At 54.9% G+C, this 27,979-nt stretch overlaps 1 protein-coding gene across 1 annotated transcript; it reads right to left on the bottom strand.

Annotated features, from left to right (window-relative positions):
* Nucleotides 1-378: 378 nt before the first annotated feature.
* On the bottom strand, nucleotides 379-17,343 carry LOC131759757 (solute carrier family 22 member 11-like). Its single transcript, XM_059069178.1, is given in 13 exon segments — nucleotides 379-481; nucleotides 483-575; nucleotides 1,535-1,643; nucleotides 3,344-3,558; nucleotides 5,971-6,086; nucleotides 7,725-7,953; nucleotides 9,841-10,009; nucleotides 10,093-10,146; nucleotides 10,149-10,193; nucleotides 10,196-10,238; nucleotides 12,681-12,749; nucleotides 14,575-14,999; nucleotides 17,340-17,343. Coding segments are annotated over 13 exon segments (1,674 nt in total).
* Nucleotides 17,344-27,979: the final 10,636 nt, after the last annotated feature.

Below are 27,979 nucleotides of genomic sequence, written 5' to 3'. Positions count from 1 at the left end.
AGAGCCGGGCTCTTGACCAGTACATTTTCCTGTCTAAGGTACAATCACCTTCTACCTGTGAGGCCTCAAATAAGTCACTTCATCTCTCTGAGCCTCTTGTAAACAGGGAGAGCAATAGTATCTTCCCAGCAGGATTGTTGCAAAGATTAAATGGTTTCAGAAACATGCTGCCCTGAGCATGGTGTCGGGAATGCTCTGGACACTAAACAAGCTCAAGCTGCGGGCGTCATCATGATGACCAGCCCGGCCCTGTTCCTGACCTCTCTGCCCAGGACGTCTCCTGACCCTTGGGCTCTCCTGTCTCCGGGCTGTGGTGGACCTGCCACCATATCTGCAGCCCCATGCAGCTGCATCACTCCCAGGGTGGCCATGGGGCACTCATTGTCTCTCCAGGTCCTGGATGGTGTCAGGGAGTGGAAGTCCCCAGGTCTCCAGGAGGAAGAGGACAATGAGGTTGGAAACGATGGGGGTGACACCGTAGGAGGGGGAGGCAGCAGGGGAAGGTCATCCTGGTCAGGGGGCCCATTACAGACCCCCGCTGACCTGCTGAATGCAGGAAGACTTCTGCTGTCATCCTGTGGGTAGAGAGGAGGGCCGGGACCCTTGTCACAACTGCCACTTCAGAGGGGCTACTTGGCTGGGCCAGGGGAGGGAAAGCTGGGCTGCTAGAGTCACCCTCCTCAAGGGCTCTTCTAACCCCACCTCCTCCATTGAGCCCACCTAGATTTTCCCAGCCAAAGGGGCTTCTGCCTCCTGGGAACATCCAGAGTCCTTCACGGGAACTCTCTAGGGCCCATCCTATTCTCCCTGGTCTCAGGTAATTTGGAGGCTTGTCTCAGGGCTCCTGCTAGGCCATGGAGCTCCCAGTTCAGACTTTCTATAAAGTATCAACAAAATCAATAAATGTGTGTCAAAAAAAAAAAAAGAAAAGAAAGAGTGGACAAGTGAGTGAGGGACGGAAGCCCATGAGTGAGGCTGGGCCAGGCCTCTGGGGGCTGGGGTGCAGCCCTGCTCTTCAGCTAAGTCCTTGGCCGCCCTAAGCCTCAGTCTACCCACTGTCCAATGCAGGGGCGGTCTAACTCTAGACCACTGGGTTCCGAGGAGGTGACCTGGGGCTCCCCTGGGGCAGGGAGAGGACAGTGGGAAGCAAGCTAAGTCCCCACTACCCCGGGGAGCTCTTGGTCTCCTCACCAGGGCTCTGATAAGATTTCACCTGAGCAGAGAGCTGTGTGGCTCGAAGTGGTTTCCAGTCCAGAGGCCTCCAGTGGGCTCTCCGTGGGGCTGCCTCCCAGCCTGGACTCTTGGGGAGAGGCTGTTTGCGGAGGCCCTGGCTGAGCAGGTGCCTTTGGGGGAAGGACTCCAGGGCGTCTGCTCGGTTCCATATCGGCGCTGGGTCCCCCTCTCCCTCTGCTGTGTGTCCCTGGGTGCCCAGCCCCTCTCTCTACCCCCACCATGGGCCCTCGCAGGGGTGTCCCTTTCTCCCCCGCCCCAGGTCTGGCGGCCCCTCCTGGGCCCAGCCGGCAGCCCAGCCTACCGCAGCGAAGTTGGGAAGAGTTCCGGCTTGTAGACCGTGTTGCAGGTTACGCTGATGCCAAAACATCCCTTACCCGGCACAGCCAAGATCACATGCAGGGTCTGCAGATCTAGGCAGAGGAAAGGGTGAGGGTGGGGTCTGCTCGGGAGGGTCCCCAGGAGCCTGAGGCAGAGTGACTGGGTTCTCCCACAAGGCTGCTTTGGGCTGAAAGCAGGTCCCGGGCGGTGTGACCCGGTGCCAGGGCTGCCCGCGGCCAGGTGGTGATGCAGTGCAGGATGACATCCTGGTGGGTGGGCCGGCGGTGGGGTGCAGGGCAAGAACCCAGCCAGGTCTGGGGTGGGTGAGCCTGGGGGCAGCTGCGGGTGGCACTCGAGGGGTGACAGTGCCAGGGTTCCTTGGGCCCTGAGGGTGCTTCTTCCCTCCAAGGAGAGGGTCATGCCAGGCCCAGGCCCACAGCAGGGGCCCTGGGGTGCCCAGCTACCCAGAAGCCTTCCCATCACTCCTACCACCCCTCAGCCTGCCTGTGGGGCCCCTGCTTCCACAGGGAGCCTCAGCTGGGAAGCCAGGGTGCAGGTCACAAGCCAGCGGTGGGCCTGGGCCTCACCTCCCTTCCCGCATGTGGTTGCGAAGAGTCATAAACTCTCAAGTGCTGTCTTTGGAGTTTTTCTCAGAGCGCTACATCTCTCTCCGAGTTTGGCCTCCCGACTGGTCCTCCATCCTCACCCCGCCCCTCCCAGCTGCTGGCCTTCCCTTGCCTCCCTCCTGGCTTTGCTGCCACCGTGGGACACCTGTCCCTGCCCCTCCCCCAGTCACCCACCCTGAGCAATAAAATGGGACACGGAGAGGGTATCTGGGGCCTCACAGCCTCAGTCAGAAAGGAGAGTGAGACCCGGGCCCATCCCAGCTTCCTCGGTGCTCTGTCTCTTGCTTCTTTTTTTTTCTTAAATACAGATTTTTTTTTTTTGTCATTAATGCACCCACATTTTATAGTATCTGCTGTATGAGGTTTTTAATTTTTTTAATATAAATTTATTTATTCTTTGGCTGTGTTGGGTCTTCGTTGCTGCGCGCGGGCTTTCTCTAGTTGCGGCACGCAGGCTTCTCATTGAGGTGGCTTCTCTAGTTGCGGAGCACGGGCTCTAGGCGCACCGGCTTCAGTAGTTGTGGCGCGCGGCTCAGTAGTTGTGACGCACGGCTTAGCTGCTCCGCGACATGTGAGATCTTCCCGGACGAGGGCTCGAACCCGTGTCCCCTGCATTGGTGGGCGGATTCTTAACCACTGAGCCACCAGGGAAGCCCCGTTTTGCTTCTTTTTTTGTTGGCCATGTGGGAATCTTAGGTCCCCAACCAGGGATCAAACCTGGGTCCCCGGCAGTGGAAGTGCAGAGTCCTAACCACTGCACCGCCAGGGAAGTCCCCCCTCTTGCTTAATTAACAAGAGGAAACACCACACACACTCGGCCTGGTGCCTCTCCTGCCTCACCTGGAGCCCCTCGCAGCCTCCCGGACCCTTCTTCCCACTGCAGACTTGGCCTCTGGCTTGAAGTCTGGTCCAGGCCTGGCTCTGTCGCTTGCCGCTGAGGGATCTCGGACACCTGGCTTCGTCTCTCTGAGCCTCAGTTTCCCCAGGAAAATGAGTGGGGGGCTGTGGCAGTAATGGCCTTGGGCGGAGCCGGGGCACAGTGGCCCCCGCCCATCCTCGGGGCCAGGGGAGGGGAAGAGGCTGGTGGCGGTGTGCTGCAGTGGACAGGCCAGCAGGTGCCCGGGTCAGCAGCCCCTCAGCCTTCCCTCCCACTGCCCTGGCTGCACCTTGTGGGACCAGCACGTAGGCCAGGATGGCGAGGCCAGGCACAGCCAGGGAGCCGGCCAGGGTCATGTGGCGGCCAAAGAACCTGGGCACGAGCGTGGTGGTGACCCGGGGCCGGAAGTCCAAGGCTCCAAAGAGGACCTGGAGGAAGAAGATGCTGTTCCCTAGGTTCTGCAGGATGAGGACTAGCCCATAGTAGGAGAGGGCAAGGGACGAGCTGTGGGACGAATCTAGAAGTCAGGTCCCTGCCCCGTGGAGGAGAGGGCACCCCTGCACCATCACCTACGCCGGGGCTGCACCCGGAGAGCACCACCAGCCCAGACCCCTGGGCAGCCTGGTGAATGCAGGATGCATCTCCATGGGGTCAGGTTGTCCCAGGAAGGGATGGGGAGGGCGGTGGCCCCATCCGTTCTACATGTGGGCCTTGGGTGTTAGCCTTGGGCGTTGGCCATGGTGGGCTGGATGTTGCCTCTTAGGCTCCCTCTCCACCAACCAGCAGGAAAACATGACCCTCTCTGGGCAGATGGGGCAGTGGGTCAAGCTGACCTGCCCCTTCGCCAGGCTCTAGCACCCTCTGGCTTTGTTTCCTGTTCCCAGTCGTGGCCGGGAACCATGATGTGGGTCCCACTCTACTAGCCATGGACCTGGGCAAGTCTCTGCCTGGCCCTCTCTGGACACGTTTCTTTGTCTTGAAACATGGGATTAATAATAGAATGGGAGGGCTTCCCTGGTGGCGCAGTGGTTGGGAGTCCGCCTGCCGATGCAGGGGATGCGGGTTCGTGCCCCGGTCCGGGAAGATCCCGCATGCCGCGGAGCGTCTGGGCCCGTGAGTCATGGCCGCTGGGCCTGCACGTCCAGAGCCTGTGCTCCGTGGCGGGAGAGGCCACAGCAGTGAGAGGCCCGCGTACTGCAAAAAAAATAAAAATAAAAATAAAAAAATAATAATAGAATGGGGTCTCAGTGGAGGATGCTGGCCTGCCCCCTTCCGTGCCCTGGGAGTTCTGCCCCCCAGCTGGGGAGAGCATCTCATGGCTGGTCTACATGGTCCAGAGAGACGACTCAGAAGGGCCACCCCAGCTCCCAGGTGCCCAGGCTGGGGCCTGGCTGTGACGGCATCACCACCACTTCTCCCCTGCCCCTGCTGCTTCCTGCCCTCCCTGGCCCCCCTCTGCTTCAATGAGAGGTGATCCCTAGAGCCCCCTCTGTGAACTGCCTGCTCATGGACCTCCATCTCAAAGTCTGCTTCCCAGGGGATCCCCTGACACAGGCTCCTGAGTAGCTGGACTTAACAGTAGCTGAATTTCTACACCTTGGAGATTGAATCTGGCTCCACAAGTGGCCACAGTGGGAAATTATTCTCCACCACTTTTCCACTCTGTCCCCATCCCTGCTTCACCTGGACACTCCTCCCAGCCCTCCCCTTCAGCGGCACCTGACTGCCGTCCTCAGGAGACATCTGGCACCACCAGGCCAACAACTGTAGAGAAAAGCTGCGATTCCTGCAGAAACGCAGTGCTTCCTGAGGTTTGTGAAAGTGACTTGACAAGGGCCAGGCTGGAGCTGAAAGGAGCTGACTTGTAGGTATTTAGAGGCTTAGCCAGTAACAACAGGGTTAAAAGAGACAAGAAAACCCAGGAGGGTAGCCGCTTCACAGCCTGTGATTTGAATAACAAAGAGTGCAGAGTGGCCCCTGGGAGAATTGAGGAAGCTTTGATGGTTTTTGAAAGAATGGCCCTGGACATTCAGTGGCCCCGGGCACTCCTAATTTATCAGGAAACAAAAAAATTAAGCAAAAAAATAAAAATAAAAGAGAGAGAGAGAGAAGCATTTGATGCATTCTCTGTCTGAGATGTAGCACGTATTTGCCATTATAACCCATATGTACTTAAATATAGCATAAAATAAATGTTTTCGTAATTTTGAGTTTTATTTCAAGATCAAGGTCCAATCAAACCTGACCCTCACTTTTCGATCCACTCGATTCACTTAAACTGAATTTGTCTTAAGGAGCCTCTTCCTGGTCCCAGGTGCCCCTGGGAGATGGGGCCTCCTGGGGCGGGACGGGGAGTCCACGCTCAGTGTGGGTCTGGAGGGCCAGAGAGCAGGACAAGGAGGTAGCTCAGCCTGGGTTCAAACGCCTGCTCTGTCATCTCGGGCAAGTTTCTTGCCTCTCGCAGCCCCTCTTTCCCCATCTGTAAAGTGGGTTATGAATGAACTTATCTCATGGGGTGGCTCAGAGCGGGATGTGTGTGGCCAGCACGTGGTCCCGGCCACCCTCTAGGAGTCCAGCTGCCAGGGTGAGTCCAGTGCTGACCGGCAGTGATCCTTTCCAGCTATTGCTGGTCCCTTGGCTCCGCGGACCTGGCTCTGCCTCTGCCCTGGGCTTCAGCCTGACCCTGGCACCCTGCCCAGGACCACAGCCCAGCCCTGCCTTCTAGCTGACTTCCTGCACAGCTGGCCTCCCGATCACATCTGTACGTACTCTGTCTCCCCCACCTGCTAGGCTCCTGCCTCCTGGGGGAGCTGCGTGTTCTGGCCAGAAATGTACCCCATGAGGCCTGCAGGGGCTGCTTTCCCGCTGGACACCCTGCCCTCCTGAGCCCCGGGAGAGATGCCCAGGATGGCATACCTCACTACCAACAGTCTGCAGCTTCTCCAGCAGAGCGCGAACATTCGGAACAGGTCCGGCCCTGACCGGCGGGACTTTGCAGAGGCTACGTCCTCCTCCGTGCTGGACATCGGTACCTCCAGGGATGACAGGGGCACTGAATGTTAGGGCCATGGCCCTGCCTCACCCCCGTGCCGGGAATGGTGTCCGGGTGGGCAGGTGATAGGGAGAGCCTGGCATTGGCCCCTGGAGACTGGAGAGCCCTGGGGGCGCGGATGGCCTGAGGGCAGAGAGGGTTCTCTCTGGCCCCTAGCTGATCTATCTTCTGCAGACCCGGTCGCCCTACTCAGAACCAAGGAGCAGGTCTTGTGTCCCAGCTCTAGTCTCTGAGCTGCAGGCTGCAGGAAGGTCTTGACAGTTACCCCGCAAAGCCCTACCATCCCTCTTCACTCCTCTTGGCCGGCATCAGCGCACACCCCCTCCAGCCATCGGATCCTCCCGAGTACCCATCCAGTCTCGGCCTGCAGCCCGGGCCCAGCTCAGTCCCGGTCAGCTCTAGCTTGCCTCCTCTTGGAAGCTTTCCCTGAGCCCTCTGCCCCAGGGAGCTCTGTGTCCTCTCGTCTCTGTCTGCACACCCTCCCACACCTACTTCCTTGAAATAGCTACCTCCAGATAAGCACATCCTGTTTCCCCAGATACGCTGAGAAGCCCTGTGAGGTAAGTGAGCAGTATATGTGGATTAAGGTGATGAACAATAGAGATGGTGATGTGGGTGTGCTGTTGTTGATAATGGTTGTATGGTTGTTATTGGTGGTGTTGATGGTGGCTGTGGTGGAGTTGGGGATGGTGGTGATGAGGATGGCAATGATGGTGGTGGAGGTGATGGTGATAGTAATAGTGGTGGTGTTGGTGATGCTTTGTAGAGGTGTTGATAGTGGTGCTAATGATGGTATTGGTAGTGATGGTGATAATAAAGGTGAAGTCAATGGTGATGGTATGCTGGTGGAGGTGATGATGGTGTTGATATTAGTGGTATGATTATTCTTATTGGTGGTGGTCATGATGGTAGTGGTGTTTGTGTAGAAATGATGACAGTGGTGGTGATTGTGGGTGTAGTGGACATGGTAATGGTGGTGATAATGGTAATGGTGATGGTGATGATGATTATGGTTGTGGTGATGATGGAGGTGAAAATGGTGGTGATGATTATGGTGGTGGTGATGGAGGTGATGATGGTGGTGGTGGTGATGGAGATGGTGGTGGTGGTGATGGTGGTGGTGGTGATGGAGGTGATGATGGTGGTGGTGATGGAGGTGATGGTGGTGGTGATGGAGGTGATGATGATGGTGGTGGTGATGGAGGTGATGATGGTGGTGGTGATGGAGCTGATGATGGTGGTGGTGATGATGGTGGTGATTATGGTGATGATGGTGGTAGTGATGGTGGTGGTAATGGTGGTGGTGGTGATGGAGGTGATGATGGTGGTGGTGATGATGGTGGTGATTATGGTAATGATGGTGGTAGTGATGGTGGTGGTAATGGTGGTGGTGGTGATGGTGGTGGTGATGGAGGTGATGGTGGTGGTGGTGATGGTGATGATAGAGATGGCAAAACTGCTAGTGATGTCAATGGTGGTGTTTTGATGGTATGGGTGTGTTGATGGAGGTGGTGCTGGAGCAGATTGGGGTGATGCTGGTGATAATAATGATAAAACATCAGTGGATGTCCTTCCCTGGGTCATGTCCCACACTGTATCACAAATAGCAGCATCTCACCTATATAGTCAGTGTCTTTTTGGCTTCCTTGTGGCCATTTATCTTGGCCACCTTTTTGAGTTCCTGAAGCACTCGATCTGTTTTGCCCACCGTAATCAGCCATCGGGCGGATTCTGGCAGCCACGGGTTAAAGAAGCAGGTGCTTGGCTGGGTCTTTGTTTTCTTCCTGTAGATTGGGCACTCCCCCCAGGTCAGGTGGGGAGGGGGTGGTGGGCAGCAGACCTGCTGGCTGCAACAGGAGTGGGGAGAAGGCAGCCTCTTCTCCCTCTGCACCGCTAAAGCCAGGCTGGGAAGTCCCTGATGGTCTCAGAATAAAGATGAGTCCCAACGCCTGGCCACCCTCTTCACCAGCCCCCACTCCCTGGCACCCCATCTGGCTTCCCTGCTGCCAGGAGCCTGTCCGCCCAAGCTTCACATTCAGCCAGCACACAGGCTGCCTCGACATGGGGTGATTCTGGGGTCATTTCTATGGTAGAAAGCTTGCCTCATGCTGCATTAAAACACACACACACACACACACACACACACACACACACACACACACACACACATTTAAAACATCCCCAACCAGAATCAAGTGGTTTTATGAAAGTAGTAGGCTTTTTCCCAGCCTCAGGGACAGATGGGCAGGGAGAAGCATCTCCCTTTTTTTTTTTTTTTTTTTTTTTTTTGCGGTAAACGGGCCTCTCACTGTTGTGGCCTCTCCCGTTGCGGAACACAGGCTCTGGACGCACAGGCTCAGCGGCCATGGCTCACGGGCCCAGCCGCTCCGCGGCATGTGGGATCTTCCCGGACCGGGGCACGAACCCGTGTCCCCTGCATCGGCAGGCGGATTCTCAACCACTGCGCCACCAGGGAAGCCCAGCATCTCCCTTTTGAAAGGGTCAGGGTTTTCCCAGCCCACAGGAGCTCAGCCCTGTTTGCAGGGAAGGTAAGAAAAACTTCTGGAGGCAGTTTGACAAGGTGGTTACAAGAGTCAGCCTGCCTGGATTCAAATCTTGCCTCTGGCACGCAGTGACTGCGTGGCCTTGGGCAAGTCACTGGCCCTCTCTGGGCCTCAGCCCCTCATCTGCAAGTGGCAGTAATAACATCATCTTGCTCATTAGAAGGAGCGTTGATATGCATCTGGTGTTACCAACAGCACCCGGATGCACCCAATCAGTGTGACTAGGGCAGCTTAATCAGTGTAACTACGGGATGGTCTTCCTCCTTTCTTCCTGGTCCTGTTGATACAATAACCCTCCATGTCGTCAGTGACTTTTTTTTTTTTTTTTTTTTTTCGCGGTACGCGGGCCTCTCACTGCTGTGGCCTCTCCCGTTGCGGAGCACAGGCTCCGCGGCCATGGCTCACGGGCCTAAGGCGCTCCGCGGCATGTGGGATCTTCCCAGACCGGGGCACGAACCGGTGTCCTCTGCATCGGCAGGCAGACTCTCAACCACTGCGCCACCGGGGAAGCTCCGTCAGTGACTTTTGATCTATGATCTATTTTATTTGCCGATGGGTCCCCAGTGCCTAAAGCCAAGTCTGGCACAGAGCAGGGGTGCAATAAATATTTGAGAGTGAATGAATGAGTCCTTTTAGTCTTCTCTACACCCCACAGCAGACCTGCTCAACTCTGGCCCACGGGCACAAGAGAACTTATGAGGTCAGGAATGTGTGTTTATTTCCCTGTATCTCTTCTTCTAGTCCCCACCCAAGCAGGTATTTCCAGACCTCAGGGATTTTCGCAGCCCCGAAAATAATAGTGATAATATCTTTCCATATCCACTGCCTGACTTGGAGGTCCGCAGGCTGGGCAAGCGATGTGAGGGAGTGAAGCTGGTGGGTGTGCGTGGGGGGGGTGCTGGTGCCAATGTGAGGGAAGAACGGAGCCCTCTGCCTCAGGCCCAGAGGTCAGTGGGCTGGAGGGAACCACAGACCCCTGGCTGAAATGCCCACGCCGGAACTCTGAGCCCCCAAGATGTCTCTCCCCAGTGGGGTCTGCTCACATTCTCTTCCATGGTCTCAGCACCTTGGGAGCCGTGGCCAGACAGAGTGGTAGGGCCCCTCTCACCCTGGGTCCCCCTCCCGTTCAGTGATGTTCTCCCCAAGGGAAAAGGCCCCAGCTGCACTGACCAGGATATCAGGAAGATGACCAAGAAGGGCACCAACAAGGCCAGCTGGAGGGCTCGCCGGTCCCACAGGGCAAAGGCCAGGCTGCCCGTGGCCGTCTGGCCGATGCTGTAGGTACATCTCAGGATCGTCATGGTGACGGCCCCCGTGCGGGTCGCGGTCCGCTGCACCACTGAAAGGTGGTGCAGATGAGCAGGTGAGGGCCCCCCTCCTCCCCACCCCGACAGGGCTGGGGCAGGTGATCAAGGGATCCACTGAGCGTCGTGGAGGTCAGGATGGTGCCAGACAATCCCAAAGCGCTCAAAAATCATAGACAAGGAACCTGGGGGCAACGATGGGGCTGACGCTGGCCACGCCACCTGCAGGCAGCGCCAGCTCAGAACTGGCTTTTCCGCCCAAACCTATTTCGGGCGACAAGCACAGTGGGGGCCTGGAGAGGGCCCCCGGGGACTTGGGCATAGAGGCAGGGACTTGTCGCCGGAGGGCCGAAGGAGGCTGGGGCGCCCGCTGGAGCACCTGCCAGCGCAGGCAGCACCTCCTTCTCGGGTCTCCTAGGACCACGTACAGAGTGCATTTGTTATAAAAATGGCAGACGCCTTGCTCTCTGGGCCACAGTTTCTCCATCTGTAAAATGCAGGGATTCACGAAGACATGCTGAACAAGGGAGGAGCCTGGCAGGAGGCTAAGCACACATGGCCTTGGGTGACCCAGCTCCTCCATGCCTGTGACCGGAGGGCCCTCAGCCCCGATGAGGTCACCTTAGGCCGAGCCACTGCCTGCATTTAGCTGAAGTATGTGTCAGTCAGACTGGAGAGATGTGGGCGAACCTTGGCCTTGCCTGTCTGAGCGGCGCCCAGAAGCAAGGACACGCGCCCCACATCTGGGGCGAGGTCTGGAGGCTGACACCTGGCGCTGACCCCAGGCTCACCGGGCGACCCTCAGACTGATTGCGATTTGGTTCCCAGTGTGGGTGGCCCCTGGGGAAGGGTAAGTGGCGGCACGGCGGCCAGTCCTCTGAAAGCGCAAACTGCACCACCTCCTGCCTCGCTGCTCAGGCTCCCCGCTACGCTCGGGATAACATAAGGCTCACGAAGAGCTACCACCGTGCTGGCCCGGCCCAAGCCCTGCATGTGATTAACTCAATCATCACAACCCCATGGGTAGGTGGCAGGGTCCCCACTCACAGGAGGAAGCCTAGAGAAGCAACAAACCCGCCTTCTAAGGAGCTGGGACACAGGAGGCCCCAGAGCCTGCGCTGCCCCGAGTCCAGAAGCCATTCATGCATTCAGCGTACTATGATTGTGTGCTATATGCTGGGCGCTGAGGATACGGCCCCAAGGCCCCTGCCTCCTTGGAGCTACGTTCTCGTGGGGACACACACGGTAAACGAGCCAACGAGAGCTGGGCACCGGCAGAGAGAGCCAGGAGCTGTGATGCGGAGCCTGGGCAGGACCAGGGGACCTTTGTGCCTGAAGCCGGAAGGCCTCTCTGAGGAGCGGCCTGGAGCTGAGGCCTGCGTGCTGGACATGAAGCAGCCGTGGGCAGAGACCTCTAGGCGAGGCTCGGCCACCGGCTTCAGTGGGTTCTGTGGGCTGGACGGGAGCAGCGGTGCCCCAGGAGGGGCCGGCGTGGCTCAGGGGGAGGAGCCAAGTGCTGAGCAGGGGTGGTGGGGTGGGTGGGGACGGTCCTTGGTGTGGGAGTCCAGAGGACCTCAGGCCGGGCAGCAACCAGATCCACATAGAAACCTTTGCAAAGTCACTCTGAGCTCTGCAGCGGAACGGAAGGCCCAGTAGAGGCAGGAGACCCCAGAGGAGGCCGTAGTGGGGCCAGAGAGGGCGGTGGCTTGGGCGGGGGACAGCGGGAGTGGGGGAGAGGGCGCTGGGCGGGGGCTGTGCCCTGGAGGGTGAGTGCGGGTGGTGAGGGAGGGAGCACAGGGCTGGCTCCCAGCGGGGCTGCGTTCCAGGATGGGGGCTGGTGGGGAGGGGGCTGTGCTGGGGGTGGAGAGTTAGCGGCTCAGCATCAACCATAAGTGTGAGGTGCCTCCAAGTCTGCAGTTGGGTTTACAAGCTGGGGGGGGTGTGCAACGTGGGCGTTTTCAGCACTGGACAGCGGCACCCCATGCAGGAGGGGACCGCAGACGGAGAGAAGGTCCTGGGCGCTCCACCTCAGAAGGGGTGTGGTGGGGGGCAGTGGAGGGGGGGTGATGGGGGAGGAGGGAGAGGAGTATTTCTATTTCATTACATTTCATGTACTTGGAGTTCAAAGAAAGAGGGGGGCTTCCCTGGTGGCGCAGTGGTTGAGAGCCCGCCTGCCGATGCAGGGGGCACGGGTTCGTGCCCCGGTCCGGGAGGATCCCACATGCTGCGGAGCGGCTGGACCCGTGAGCCATGGCCGCTGAGCCTGTGCGTCCGGAGCCTGTGCTCTGCGACGGGAGAGGCCACAGCAGCGAGAGGCCCGCGTACCGCAAAAAAAAAAGAAAAAGAAAAAGAAAGAGGGGTCTGTCTATGCCCAGAAGACCATCAGCTCCCTGAGGGCATGGGCTGTGCAGTGCTCGGCACACAGTAGGTGCTCAATAAAGTTTGGTGCAATAGCTGAAGATGAGAGCCAGTGTTCAGGGCAATTTCTCAGCTCAACCTGGCATCGAGGTTCAGACATTGGGTTCTTGGCTCCCTGGAAACCTGGGACGCAGACCCCAGACCAGGGGAGGCCCTCTCTTAGGAAACACGAACGCTCACTGGACATTTCCTTACCTCTGTCCCCACGATGCTCACTCTGTTTTGAAGGAGCTGTGAGGGGGAGAGATACTCACTGGTGGGAGAGGAGGTCCCAGGTGATCCACCCACCATGGGCCCCGCCAGGTAGATGGAACGGCCTAGGGGCTTCAGGCCCTGGTGGTCACACACCAGGTCCTGCTGGAAGAGAAGGAGGGTGCATCAGCCTGGCTCAGGGGGTGTGGAATAGCAGGGCCAGGGTGGCAGAGGAAGGTCCAGGACCCCCAGAGGGGATCCGGCCACCTTGCACGGGTTCCCCAGATTCCTAAGGCCAGGCGACCCAGGTGGAAGGGGTGGGTGCGGGCAGCGGGCCTCAGCCCCCCGCTGGCAGCCAACAGCGTGGCGCATGTGACACGGCTCTGGGTCTGATGGCGTGACGGCCGCTCCGAGTGGATAGTGGTGGGTGGTGGTTAAACCACAGGCTTGAATTCTGAGTCAGCTGATGACCAGCCGGCTGGTGCCCTGGGGGCGTTCCTGCACCTGGCAGAGCCTGTCTCCTCCAGAACTGGGGCTGTACTGTTGCTGCTCTTACCGGGCATGAAGATGAGCACGAGAGCTAAGCATGTGTCACCGTGATTTTCCCTGCGGCCTGACGTGGACCAGACAGACCTCATCTGAACACACCTCTCCCCCCAGGTCAGCCCTTCCCTTCACCAAGGCCTGGCCGCTCCTCCTACAGCTCCCTCTCCATCATCTCCGCCTCTCTTGCCTGAACCGCCGCAGGAGGAGCCCCCACCCCACAGGGCATTCTCCACCCTGCAAAGTCACCTCTTGAAAATGCAAATCAGATCACAGCATCTCCTAGTCCCAAAGCCTCCAATGACTTTCCTTTGCACTTAAACAAAATCCAGGCCCCTTCCCCACACGTCCCGGCCGTCGCCAGACCCCCTCACACTGTGTACCAGGTTCTTTTCTTTCAACATCCAGACAAGCTCCTACTCGGACCTCTGTCCCAACTAAGCTTTCTCCCGAGCTTCATGTGACTGATTCCTTCTCTGTCTTTTAAAAAATTATTTTTATTTATTTATTTATTGGCTGTGTTGGGTCTTCGTTGCTGTGCACAGAATTTCTCTAGTTGCAGCAAGAGGGGGCTACTCTTCGTTGCGGTGCGTGAGCTTCTCATTGCGGTGGCTTCTCTTGTTGCGCAGCACGGGCTCTAGACGGTCGGGCTTCAGTAGTTCTCGTGTGTGGGCTCAGTAGTTGTGGCTCACAGGCTTACTTGCTCCGAGGCATGTGGGATCTTCCTGGACCAGGGCTCAAACCCGGGTCCCTTGCATTGGCAGGTGGATTCTTAACCCCCTGTGCCACTAAGTAAGTCCCTGATTCCTTCTCTTATAACCCAAGTCTCATCTTAAATGTCACCTTTTCAGAGAGCCCTTCCCTGCCTGCCTCTCCCTTCCCTGCTAGCAGGAGCTGCTTTCTCCTTTGTGCTCACTTATGACGCAGGGGCCTTGAGACTCAAGGCAGGACAGAAAGTGATGGAGAAGTTCTGGTGCCTGGCTGTCTGGGTTGAATCAGATTCGAGTGTGCTTTAGCTGTGTGTCCTGGGGCAAATTACTTAACCTCTCTGGGCTTCGGTTTTTGTCACTTATTAAACGGGGTCAATAATAAAACCCACCTCAAGAGATTGTTGCGAAATTGTGATGACAGGGAAAGCCTCAGAACAGTGGCTGCCACTTAAATGGCACAAGGTATGGACTTGGTCTGCTGTTATTACTGGTTTAAATGTTGACTGATTCTGAATTCTCCAGCAGAATGTAAGCTCCTAGAAACCTCCCTGTCCATCCTGTAACCTTAGCCTCGGATCAGAATCCAGGCCGTCCCAAGTGATCAGTAATTACGTGTTGACAGAGTGGCATATCATTTAACAGCGGTGATGGAGTCTATCTAATCCTCCCAGCCTTGGGAGGCTGGGAAGGAAGGAAGCGGTGGGGTTGCTTGGGGCGGGTCATGGGGAGGCCCTCACCTCGGTCACGATGGTGGAGGTAAACGTGCTGCGGTCGTAGACCCAGCCGTCCACGCACGGCTCCGTGGCAGCCTTGCTCCAGTTGGTGGCCGTGGCATTGGGGTCCAGGAGCTGCCACTGTGGTTGGTGGAAGCGCAGACACTGCTGGGGCTCCTGGTTGGGGCCCGGTGGGATGGAGACGGCCAGGAGGGCCTCGGGGGTGAGGTTTGCGGGGGCCTCAGAGCCATTGTCCAGCATGTGGGCACAGCAGCGGTGGCCTGGGACAGCAGCTGAAAAGTTCTCCTCAACTAATTGGATGGGCGCCCAGACAGAGAGGAGGAAGGAGGTGAGGCCCTGCAGGGCTTGGAAGAAGCCCACACCCTCAGCCTGCTCCAAGAGCTCAGTGAACACCAAGGACAGAGATGCAGGTACCTCGAGCAGGTCTCCTGGGGGTCAGGGAGCTGGTGAGTATCCAGCCTGCTGCCCAGAACCACTAGCAAGCTCAGGATCTCCAGACCCTCGGCTTCCGCTCACCACTCGGCCCCGTGGGGGTGGGGCAGCTATCCAGCAGCCAGTCAAGTGTGTCCCAAGATGCCCAAGATACTTTGAAGAAACCCCTCCGCACCCAATTTCTAGGAATGACCGCTCAGATGCTCCACTGCTCTGGAGAGGAGATAAGACTCACTGGGGCATCTGGGGCACCCTGTTCTCCAACACCAAGAGTAAAAGGTCAAGAAGCTTAAAAAAAAAAAGACTCGATGCCGTGATGTTCCTGAATTACAGCTGTGGAAGAAACATCAGCCGGGCCGTGGCCTCGCTGCCACGGTTCAAGTTAAATCCCAGCAAGGAATCCCGGGGGAGAAAGGCAGGCTCAGCTACTCAGAAAGGCCTCAGCAGCTCCCCGCGGGCTGCCTGATAGAATCCTTCAGTCTGAACTTTCAGAACCCTCTACACGCCTTCCTTCAAATCAGGAAACTGTTGGCCGAACTTTCACCCATTCTGGACCATATCAGTTCATTTTGCTAAAGCACAGAAATGAGGAGGGTGAGAGGGCAGGGCCCTCTCGAGCGGGGCTCCACCACTGCAGGGAGGCTGGGGGAGGAGGGCGTGGGCGTGCGGAGCTGGCAGGAGGGCCCAGGCCTGGGCTCTGTCCCTCCTTACCATGTGCCTCCTACCAGGCAGCATTGGGGAGACCAGCTCACGGACACACTATTTCAGGAAATTTCCATTTCAAGGTTCCAAGTTGCCTTTATTAGATTGTAAGCTCCCCCACGTTGGAAACCAAGGCTACGATTTCCTGGCATCCCTTAGAAGGCCCTCGTGGGCCCTGGAGCTGAGCAGACTGGGGAAGTGAGTAAAGTCACACCTCCCTGACCCAGCGTCTCATGCCAGTACAGCTTGGTGTGAGGAGGCGGCGAGCCCCTGCCCCATTGCCCCACCCTGCGCTATGCCTCTTAGTAACAGCTGCTCCTGGCACCAAGGGCTTGCTGTGTGCTCAGCTCCATGCTGACCACGCTGCCTGCACTCTCTCATTCCCTCCTCACAGCAGCCCAGGAGAGAAGCAGTACTGATTCCCCCAGACAAGGAAACTGAGGCTCAGAGAGGGCAGGCACCTTGCCCAAAGTCACACAGCACAATCAGGATTCGAACCAGACACCACAGCCTGTGCGCTCTCCGAGGCCCCTGGCTAGCTGCTGCCTGGTCTCTAGCTTGTCATGCACCAAATCCCAGCTAAAGGCTGGAATTCAGAATTTGGGTTAGAATTGGGGCCTCCCAGATGCAAGAAGAATTGGCGGAGTCAGTTCTGGAGAGAAGTCTGAAGAGCGCTGGAAGTGTGGGTGAGGTGTGGGTGGGTGTCTGGACCCTAAACTTCCCAGAAGCTCCCCAGAGCGCTTGGGGAACTCAGCCAAGATGGCGCCCAGCCAGGAAGCCGGGAGTCAGGGTTCTGGGCCTGGATTTCAAAGCCCGGGCTGCTGCCTCTCGGGCAGGAACTTGTTGTGAATTTTAAAATAGCAAATAGAGACAGGTGGGGAGAGAACCAGACCAAACTAAAGCCCGGGAGGCCAGGAGAGAGGGGCTGATTGGGAGCAGCCCCCTCCAAAACTATCCCAGGCCAAATTTTACATGGAAAGGAAAAACCTTTGCCTGGGTTTGTGCAAACACCATCATCACAGGGGAAGGCCTGGCCCCGGGGACCATAACCTTGAGCAGTGACCTCCTCTCTCTGGCCCCTGGTTTCTGACCTGGGAGAGGAAGTGTTGCCATGTTGGTGTTTCAAACCTTAGCCAGGATCAGAAACCATAGGAGTGCTGGTGAAAATGCAGTTCCCCTGTGGGCCCAGGAATTTGCATTTAAAAATAAGCCCTGAGGTGATTCCGCTGCACTAGGACCCCGTCCTCCCTTGGATAGTGGCTGGGCTAGAGGTGGCTACTGAAATCCCAGGGTCTTCGAGAGAATTCTTTTCTCCTTCTACCTCCTCCTTCCATATGCTTTAAAAAATGTTCTCTTCTTCCCTGCCATTTGCCTGTCATGGACGTCCCTGGGCTTTGCTTACAGGAGAAGGTCAAACCTCCTGGATTCGCCAGAAGGCTTCCGGAATCTCCAACTGACTTTCAGCTTCCAGACCAAGGAATTTTTAATTTTGTATTTTCTGTTTTTCTGGGGCTGCGGTTGGTGGGGGGGGGGGGGGGGGTGGCGGGTGCGGGGGGCAGGGCTGGGTGCAGCTGCTCCGCCACCTGGTGGTCACACCCGGGACTGCAGCATTCCCAGCATCACGCTATCCTCACCCATGTGCCCATCCCCCAAGGATACCGAAGCAGAGGTGGGAAGAGGGGGCCTTGGGGTGGGATGCAGTCAGCCTCAGATTGTAGCCACCAAGCCCTCCAGACTGTCTCATTAAATTAATTCATGTAAAGTGAACCCCCTTGGTTCTCGTGGAACCAGAATTGCCCTTGGGGGTGACTTTTCTATCCAAGGGCTCTACCAATTACAGCCAAGGCCAAGGGACTTCCCTGGTGGCGCAGTGGTTAAGAATCCGCCTGCCAATGCAGGGGACACGGGTTCGATCCCTGGTCCTGGAAGATCCCACCTGCCGTGGAGCAACTAAGCCCGTGCGCCAAAACTACTGAGCCTGCGCTCTAGAGCCTGCGAGCCACAACTACTGAAGCGCGCGTGCCAAGAGCCCGTGCTCCGCAACAAGAGAAGCCACCGCAACTAGAGAAAGCCCGCATGCAGCAACGAAGACCCAACGCAACCCCACCCCCACCCCCCCAAAAAAAGCCAAGGCCAAGCTTGGCCTGCCTGCCAAATGACCCCAGGCAGTTCACTTCCCATCTCTGAACTCCAGGGTCCCTTCTCTGAATCTCTAAGGTGGAGGCCTTCCGCTTACCTATAGTGAGATTAAATGAGATAATGAATGGCCCGACAGTGGGTATTAACCACCACCATCATCACCGGCATCGCACTTGACCCCTTATTCTTCCTTTTATTCTTTTCCACTTGAAGTCACAGCATTTCAGATCCAGCTGGGCTCACTGGATTTTGGCCTCTCCCTGCACTCCTAGAACATCCTAGGGTCCGCAAAAGGTGAGGGTCTTTCCTGGGCTCACACAGCAGTGCAGGGGTAGAGACTTGTATTAGTCACAGACTCATGGGGGTAATGGAAGAAAAGCCCCTTCTCTGCTGTCTTAACTCCAACACTTCCCACCCCAGAGGAATCCACTCAAATGCTTTTTTCTATGTATTCAGGAACACATCAACATTAATAATTAGTTGTCTTTAATTGAGAAGTTGTATGTGTACACGGCAAACAACCCAATGGTCCAGAACTTTGTAAAATGACTAATAAAAGTCCTTTTCCCCCATCACCCTCACCTGCCCGGAGGCAGGTGCCGCCAACAATTGTTTATTCTTCTAGGAAAATCTTAGAGCATCTTCAAATATATGCATCAAGTTTTAAAAGTGTTGAATAGATAGTCAATTCGCAAGGTTCAGAACAGAAAATGTAAACAAGGTATATGATGAAGAGGTTCCGCACCTGCCCCCTTCCACAATCCCCACTTGCTACCTCCACCCTCAGGTAACCTTTTTACATTTCTTGTGCATCCTTTCACATTTGCTTCCTAAAACATAAGCAAGGGCAAATGTGCATTCTTATTTTGCTCCCTTTTATGCAAAAGGTAACTTTGCACTGTGTGTTTATTTCCCCACAGTGGTATGCCTTGTGCGTCCAAGAACATCCTGACGCATTTTCACAGTTGCATAGCATTCCATTGTATGGATTTCCATAATTTACCTAACTGGTTTCCTGTCAATGGATAGTTGGATTGCAGCTAATATTTTGATCTTACAAAAAATGTTGAAATGAATAACTTTGCACATATACTCTTTTGAATGTGTGCTACTGTATCTGGAGAATAAAATTCCAGAAGTGGGATTATGGAGTTGAGGTGTCAGTGAGCTGGTGGCCTTGAGAGGCAGCCCCAGTGGCCTCCCCAGGAACACCCTCAGGTACACTGTCCCCAGCTTCCTAACTACACTGCACTGTACCACACTTGTGGGGTTTTGCCAATATCATGGGTGACAAGTAGTATTTCAAGGCAGCTTTATTTCATCTTTCTTTTCTTATGAGTGAGGCTGAGCATCGTTTAACATATCTAAGATATATTTGTATTTCTTTTTCCGTGAACTGTTTCTTCTTGTTCTTGGTCTATTTTTTGATTACGGTCTGGGGCTTCCTTAGCAATTGCTACAAGCCCCTTTTATGTTAGGGAGGTTGGTTCTTTGCTTGTGATAGAAGTTGAGAATATTTTTTAATTTCTTTGGACTTTGTTACCGTGCTATTGTTATTGATCTTTTTGCATGTAGAATTTTTTTTTTTGTCACCAAATTTTCAGTCTTTTTTTTTTTGACTTTGGGATTTTTGTGTCATAATCTGAGAGGCCTCCTCCACACTATGGTGATGAAGGAATTTTTTTCATAGTTTGCCTCTTTAAATCAAGAAGGATTGTTGGCTTTTGTCACATGTCTTTTCAACACCTATGGGGTTGACAGGAGGACTTTTCTTGTCAAATCAATGAATATGATGAATTATGTTAACAAATTTCCTGAATCATATGAATGAGTTTTCCAAAGAATGCTGAACCATCCTTTCATTCCAGCAGTGAACCTACTTAGACAAGGGCTATTATTCCTTCAACGTGCAGCTAGATTCTGCTCGTTAAGGTTTTATTTAGAGCTTTCCACGACTCTTCGCATGTGAGATTGGGCTGTGGTTTCCTCCCTTCCTTCCTCCCTTCCCACAATCTTTGTAGGTTTCTGTATCAGTGTGATAGTTCATTAAAAATAATTTGGCCGCGTCTTCTCACGCCCTGCCTCAGTTTACATAGTGGAGGGCTTTTCCTCCATCCTCGATATGTAGGAAGGCTGAGAAACGGGAGCCTCTGGGACCGGGGAAGAGAGATGGTAGAAGAGGGTTTGAGCTGCACCTGCAGGTTCCAGGAGGTAGGATGTGACCAGACAGTCTCATATCTGAGCTTTATTTCCTCAGACGGGCCCAGGCTGCCATGGGCTCATATTCAGAGGTTATCTCCTCGCCAGTGGGTCCTGGTCACCACGGCCCCCTCCCCGCAAGTTTATGCTTTGACCAGATGCAAGAGCCGTCTGTGATGTCTGGAAACTGCTGGAATCGTCCTGCAACCCACGGCCTTGTCCACTGGTCCTTCTCAAAGCAGGTGACCTGAGACTGGACTTTCCCTCAGCCCCAGTTATGTGGATTCAGCCCTCGTTATTTGCCTTCTGCTACTTCCTTTGGTTCTGTGGGAAAGGGGGCAAAGGACTTCTTTTCTGTACCTTCTGATGGCACCTACCGTGGGTACCCGAGGGCTTTCTCTGGCTGCAGGAGCTCAAGGGGGCCACGTGGAGCAAGTCAGAAGTTTTAGAGACATAAGGCCCCCAGAGCAGCCTCCAGCCCGGAGCTGGTGGGTCCATCCCCAGCTTGTCTGGCCCCAGTGCCACGAAGGTAGCCGGCCTGATACCATCCCCTGCGGGCTTCCTTCTCTTCCCTGTCTCACTTCCCCTCCTGCGATCACCTCCAGATAACTGATTTACACTCAGACCTTTGGAGGAACCCAACCTAAGGCAGGGGCTCCCAACCCTCTTTCGTGAGGCATGACAGTTGGTCAACAGGGGTCCTGGGATTATGTTTGGGCATCAGGTTGATGTCTCGGTTACGCTCTGGACTACTGAGGAGGTGGGTCACTCGTGAATAAAGGAGGCTCAGAGATGTCGGGTGAGTCCCTCAAGCCTCACAGGGATGCCACACGGTGGTGAGCCCCACCCCCAACCCCACCCCATACTCCTTCAGGGAGTCTGCTGCTGCGGGTTCCCCTCTGTGCATTAGCCAATAGACTAAAGGGACAGGGACTTAGAGACAGAAGGATCCTGAGATGCGTCCTCACCCCTCATCTTGCCACAGAGAAGAGCCTCAGAAACATAAAGTGCTGTTCCGGGGTGGAGGGGTGATGGGGCAGGGGGCCAGGATCCAGGTGTCCCCGCTCCGTTCTCTCCACACTGCCTGCAGCCACCAGAGAATGACCATGCAGTCACTGGTCACCCGTGCTCTTCCTGCCTGAACTGACCCACTCCCCGCTGTTATGAGACCCACTCTTGCATTTATCTCAGAGGGCTTGGGATTCATCTCATTACACATTGTAAGGGGCTGAATGGTGGCCCCCAAAGTGATATGTCCACACCCTACTCTCCAGAACCTGGGGATATGACCTTATTTGGCAAAAACGTCTTTGCAGATGTGATGAAGGGTCTAGACATGAGAACATCCTGGATTACCTTAAATCCAGTGACAAGTGACCTTATAACAGACACACAGAGGAGAGGCACAGGAAGAAAAGGAGGTCACGTAAAAACAGAGGCAGAGGTTGGAGTGATGTGACCACAAGCCCAAGAGCACCTGGAGCCCCCAGAAACTGGAAGGCACGCAGAGAGATGGTCCCCCAGAGCCTGTGGAGGGGCGTGGCTCTGCAGACACCTTGAACTTGGACTTCTGGCCTTCAGAACCATGAGAGAATAAATGTCTGCCGTTGTTAGCCACCTGGTTTGTGGTGCTTGGTTACTGCACCCTAGGAAACTCAGACACACATTTATTTATTCCACTTGGTTCTTAAATTTTTTTTCCAGCAATTTCCCTCCACCTACCAAGACTCAGATCCCAAAGGCTGTGAAAGAATTCATCATCACTTCAGCTCCACAAATACATATTAAACACCTACCAGGTGTCAGGCTCCACGTTGGGCCCTGGGGGCCCAAGGTGAGTCAGCAAGGAGGTATGTTCAGTGGAGAGACAGAGGTAAAAAGTCATCACAACATAGTCTGATCACACAATGTCAGCAGGACCTGACACACATGGGGACAAAGCAGAAGACATTAACTGCTGGGGAGGGGGCTCCGGAAGAACTGAGAGAGGGCACAGGTCTGAGGCAGGGAGAGGGAGGTGGGGTGGGTATTTGAGGAAGGAGAACAGCATGTGCAAAGGTCCTGAGGTGGGGGGGAGCGGGGGGAAAGGTGGGGGCGGGGGGGAGAGGTGGGAGGAGAGGGTCTGGGCCCCAGAAGAATGTGTAGGGATGGAGGACTACAGGGGCCCTGAGCACAGAGCCCACCCGCTGGCTCTGCCCCAGAGGGTGACAAGCAGCTTCAAGAAAGAGAGCTCCAGCTGTGTTCACAGTTTTGAGAGATCTTCTTGGCCAGTGTGGGGATAGGCTTGGACAAGACGGGGCTAAAAACAGGAAAAGCAGAGTGCTTCCCTGGTGGTGCAGTGGTTGAGAGTCCGCCTGCCAATGCAGGGGACACGGGTTCGTGTCCCGGTCCGGGAGGATCCCACATGCCGCAGAGCGGCTGGGCCCGTGAGCCGTGGCCGCTGAGCCTGCGCGTCCGGAGCCTGTGCCCCGAGGCGGGAGAGGCCACAACAGCGAGAGGCCCGCGTACCACAAAAAAAAAAAAAGAGGAAAAGCAGAAAGAGGCTTTTTTTTTTTTTTTTAATTATAACTTAGGGGTAAGATACGTTCAAGGTGGCTTATTATTATTATTTTTTTAGAAGATGTTGGGGTAGGAGTTTATTAATTAATTTATTTATTTTGGCTGTGTTGGGTCTTCGTTTCTGTGCATGGGCTTTCTCTAGTTGCGGCAAGCGGGGGCCACTCTTCATCGCGGTGCGCGGGCCTCTCACTATCGCGGCCTCTCTTGTTGAGGAGCACAGGCTCCAGACGCGATGCCTCCTCATCGAAACATAATCTCTTCAGGAATGGGATCTTACCTCATCTTTAAACTCTCCGGGCGCCCAAGCCTGCCTGTGCATGGGAGGCGCATGCTGGGTGTTCGCTGCGTGAAGGAGGGAGCGTTGTCAGGAAGTCTGCAGAGTGCTGCCTCGTCAACTTTGTTCTCTGCCGGCACAGAGGGCAGGGCAATGGAACCTGCTGCCCCCGCCAGCGCTGGGCCCATAGAGCCAGACACCTGGGGACATGTGTTCCCCACCCCCCTTTCCTGTTCTGCCCCCGGTGGCAAGTAGACACCAAACTCTCCTCCGCATTGTCAACCCAGCTACAGAGGGATGGAGCCTGCTGTTAAGGAACCTGCTGGGTGCCATCTCCCAGGGGATGCAGGGGCCCCGAGGCCCTGCTTCACCTGGGTCTCCTGAGCTCTGTACCTGGTTTCCTGGGGTATGAAGGTGGGTGTAGGGTACAAGATAACCTGCAGAGCACTCATTTATCTCCCCCTCCCCAAATTCAGGTGGATTGAGAGAGATGACAAAAGGCAAAGGAGGAAAGGAATACACGTAAGATATAAAGATCATGGGGCAGGTGGACAAGGAGACCCCCGCAGGCAGGGGGACCCACCACCCCACACAGGAGGAAGAAGAGGAGCTTTTGCAGGAGTGCAATAGCGCCAGGTGAGAGGCTGTGGGGGAACGGAAGAGCATTTGGGTAATTAACAGAAGGGGCATCAGCAAAGTAATCATGCCAGCCCCCCTCCCTACCTCCCCTTAGCCACCGACTCCAGTGTTTGCTCAGGGTCAAAGCCTCAAGTACAGATAAAAGGGGTTCAGAAACTGGGGGCTATGCCCACAGAACAAGGGCAGCACCCCAGCAATGTAAGGGTCCCACATCGGAGTGGAGCCCTTTATTCAGAAATTCATCTCCACTTGCTCCACCTGGCTACGGGACTTGACTGCTCGCCCCCACCTCAAAGGACCGTGGCCAGGGCTCCTGCAGTCACAGACGTCACTCACAGATAGGTGGCAGGAATTCCCACTTGGCCAGAGGAAAGGTGTTCCAGCAACCAACGATTTTGTCCAGACACCCCACTTCTTCAAACATGAATGGACAACCAAGAAACACCAACACTTGGGAATTCCAGTGCACTGAGAGAGATATGCCAGATCAACAAACAGAAGAACCAACTCAGGAGGTAAGTGAGGTCATGCAGTAAACAGAAGAAAAATCTAAAGTAATTATAGCTTATATTGTCAGAGAAATGTAAGAGGACATCTGTTTTTTAAAAACAGACTGCTGTGAAAAGGAAACATTCTCAGCATTTTGGAAATTGCAGACATGACTGACAAATTCTGAAACTGTCAATGAATGGGTTGAACAGTGAAGTGGATGCAGTGACCTGGGAGTTCCTGAGAAGGGAATTTCCCAGAATACGGTGCAAAAGGACAAAGAGATGAAAAATACTTACAAAAAGTTACAAGTCATGGAAGTTAGGGGTTTTGACATCTAATAGAGGTTGGAGAAAACACTGAACATAGGATTTGAAATAATAGAAAAAAATTAGAGGGGAAAACATCTCTGAGCTGAGTGGTTTCGACTGCTGAGCAGGTATAACAAAAAAACGACACACACTTGGTGAAAGTCTAAACTCCAAGGATAGAGATGGGTTTACACATTAAGTTCCCACCATGCCTCATGCAGTATATAGTCACCTAGGCCATTATTTCAATCACAAATCTTTACTGAGGACCTGAGCACTGGGCCAATTACAGGTATCCCCACTTTTCAAAAGTTCACTGTATACCAGTTCACTTTTACAAAGAGTTACATTAGCACCTGTTTTCATTAATTGAAAGAAATCTGAAGAGGACTTTCACTTTTACGGAAACAAGGAAAATAGAGATCAGTGTTTGTTCTGCAGCAAGCCCTTGTAGAGGCGGTACCGCACCCTGGGCAGCTGAAGTGGCCCTGCCAAGTTCCTTCCCCAGGAACTACACCCAGCATCTCATAGTTTCATAGGAACGCTCTACTTTGGGATGGTGGGGGAAACCTGTACCATGGACATAAAGGTGAAAAAAAAGCTTCTGGGCCGGGGGAACAGACGCGAAGCCAGGCAGCTAGGACAGAGGTTCATCCCACAGTGGTTAAGAACACGGGGGCTCTGCAGTGTTAATCCAGCTCTACCTTTTCCCAGTTCAGTGACTTCAGGCAAGTGACTTTAACCTCTCTGTGCCTCAGTTTCCTTCTCTGCAAAATGGGAATTCTAATAGCAGTTCCTGTCCCGTAGGTCGTGTTGAGGCCATAAGTAAAGCACTTAGAACAGTGACTTGCACATAGTACAAGTGAGCACCATATATATATTTGATAAAGACATAAAGGCAGTGATAAATGCTAATGATCAGGGATATGGAAGCACACAGAAGGTGGCTGACCCTCCTTGTGGGATCCTGGGGCCCTGAAGGCAAGCGGGAGTTGCTCTAAGGAGGTTTTGGGCCCAGGTTCACTTAAGCGAGCGCCGCTGCCTCTTCCCTGGGACCGGGGCCTCACTGTCCGCCTCACTCATGGAAGCGCAGTGGGGCCCCGGGCTCGTCATATCCTGTCTGGGTGATGCTGACGAGGATGGCAGTGGCACCAGCGCCTGAAGGAAGCAGCCCTGGCACTCGGGATGCTTCACATCTCATTAGAGAGCTCTGCTCATCCACAACCTGATTTCTTTTAAGCACGTCACAGTTCCTCAGCCCCAAGGCCAAGGGCCAGGGCCAACCTGTGGGCAAGGAGGGCCCTGAGAGATGAAGAAAGTGGGGGAGGTGGGCTGTTATATTCATCTGGAATCGTGGCAAGGGAGGTGGCCGTGAGGTGGGCTGCCTCTCGGACTCTCAGTGGAAACACAAAGAGAAGCAGGGCATCCAGGGCACGGGTGGCCAAGAGAAGAGGCTTTAGGCCAAGTGCTCCCCCCCAGGGCCTGTCCTCAGGGACACAGGGGGGTGGGGACGTGCTACCTCTGGGCAGGGTCTCCAGAGGTGGGGAGGCTTGAATCTGGATCTCTGTGAGGCCCCAGGAGGAGGAGAAACACTGGCTGACTTGAAAATTCTCTTCTCTTGGAGGGTTCTGCTTCCTGCTTCTGGAACAATGAAAACAAAAGGCAAATGCGGCTCCAGGGGCTGGGCTTGTGGTCAGGGGACACGCAGCCCAGGCTCTGAGGCTCAGGGGTAGCCCAGGGACAGGTGGGTCCCATGATGCGCAGATGACCGGAGGCCCCCTGTCAGCTCCCTCACGGTGGCCTTGGGTCACTGACTGCAGCCCTCCAGGGCTTACTATGCTGGGTAGACCACGACCTGGAGGCCAGGGGAAGAGCTAACCCCCCAGAGCCTGTCCCGAGACCGAGGACAAGATTTCCTGGTCCATGGGGACTCCAGCACCTCTGGGCTTTCTCTGTGGCCCCCCAAGGAGTTTCCTTGCCCCGTGATTTTGTCACCATGACCTTGACCCTTTTTCCCCCTAGGGTTCCACTCACTCTCCTCCATGTCTTGGATGGTATCTGGTAGTGGAAGAAGTTTCAAGAAGGAGAAAAGACCCCAGACTGGCGATACCGGGAAGGATGCAGTGGATGACGTGCAGGACAGAGGTAAAATGCCTCCTGTGACCTTCAGGACCCAGGCCAGCGGACGCCTGGTCCACTCCCCTGCGGTGGGAAGTCGGAACATCCTTCAACACTCCCACCCTGGAGGGGAGCCTGCCGGTGCCCATTTTATGCTTCCCCTAACTCTACCCTGGTAGGACAGTGACCACCACTCTCAGCGCTGTCAGCTTTCCCCGACCAGGGGACACCAGCCAAGGGAGCAGTGATTGTGGTCTAAAGAGAGGATTTCCACCCCAAACCCTTCGTGTCTCCCTCAGTCCCCAAAACACAGGGGCCCCAGTGTACGTCTGTAGTAAAGGACGATGCAGCCCCAAGAGGCTCTGAGGCAGGCGGCCGTGGCAAAGACCTGGCGAAAGGCCTGCGTTTCTGCAGAGCACCCTCTGCCCTAAAACGCCTTTGAAAAGACTGCCTGGGAATCAAATTGCTGTGCTGACATCGAGCTGCTGAGCATGAGGGCTAGGAAGCCAGGACCCCGTGAGAGTTCACAGCACTGACTCTGGAGCCAACCAAACTGGGTTCGAATCCCAGCTCTGACCTCTGGACAGTTAGCTAACCTCACCGTGCCTCAGTTTCCTCCTCTGTAAAATGGGGACAGTAGTACTGATCACATAGGGTGTGAGGATGAAGTGAGATAATATTATATTAGTAAAGCACTTAGAATAGTGCATAGCCACACAGAAAAGCCACGTACATATTTAATAAAGAAATACTTGTTCTAGGTTTTCAAAATCTTCAAGGCCCAGGTTCAAGTCACCAAAAAAAGCCCAAGACAAAGACACAGTAATAAAATGAGTTTCTGATCCAGCAGGCGTTCACCATCTTGCTTCAGAGCACCGTTTTTTCAAACTTTCATCATTTAGGGCTTCCCTGGTTGCTCAGTGGTTAACAATCTGCCTGCCAGTGCAGGGGACACAGGTTCGAGCCCTGGTCCGGGAAGAACCCACATGCCGTGGAGCAACTAAGCCGGTGCACCACAACTACTGAGCCTGCGCTCTAGAGCCCGCGAGCCACAACTACTGAGCCCACGTGCCACAACTACTGAAGCCCCCGCGCCTAGAGCCCATGCTCCGCAACAGGAGAAGCCACCGTAATGAGAAGCCCGTGCACCTCAACGAAGACCCAACGCAGCCAAAAATAAATAAATTTATATTAAAAAACTTCTATCACTTACATGTCTTCCTGACTTCTGTCACATCCTCAGTTCCCTTGTTTATTATTAATAAACAATAAACTATTATTTATTCATGCTTTTCTTTCAGTCAACAGACTTCTGAATAATTTATCTTCTGCGGGATGTTTGTCAACTACCATAACTGGAAAACCAGTATCACTTGTCATACATAGAAGGAAACTGTAAAAACAGATCCTGTGGAAACAAAACAAAGAGTACGATGTTCTAGCTGGATCCCTTTGCCTGCCAAGGGCTCTGAGCTTTCTCTTTGTTTTTAAGAATAAAGCATCAGCAAGGGTTAAGAAGATTCTCCCGTCAGCCAATCAGGGGGCG

Source organism: Kogia breviceps, chromosome 7, assembly GCF_026419965.1.
Source record: "Kogia breviceps isolate mKogBre1 chromosome 7, mKogBre1 haplotype 1, whole genome shotgun sequence".
Classification (NCBI taxonomy): Eukaryota; Metazoa; Chordata; class Mammalia; order Artiodactyla; family Physeteridae; genus Kogia; species Kogia breviceps.
Note: the sequence above shows the minus strand (reverse complement) of the source record. Positions and strands in the feature narration are given on the sequence as shown.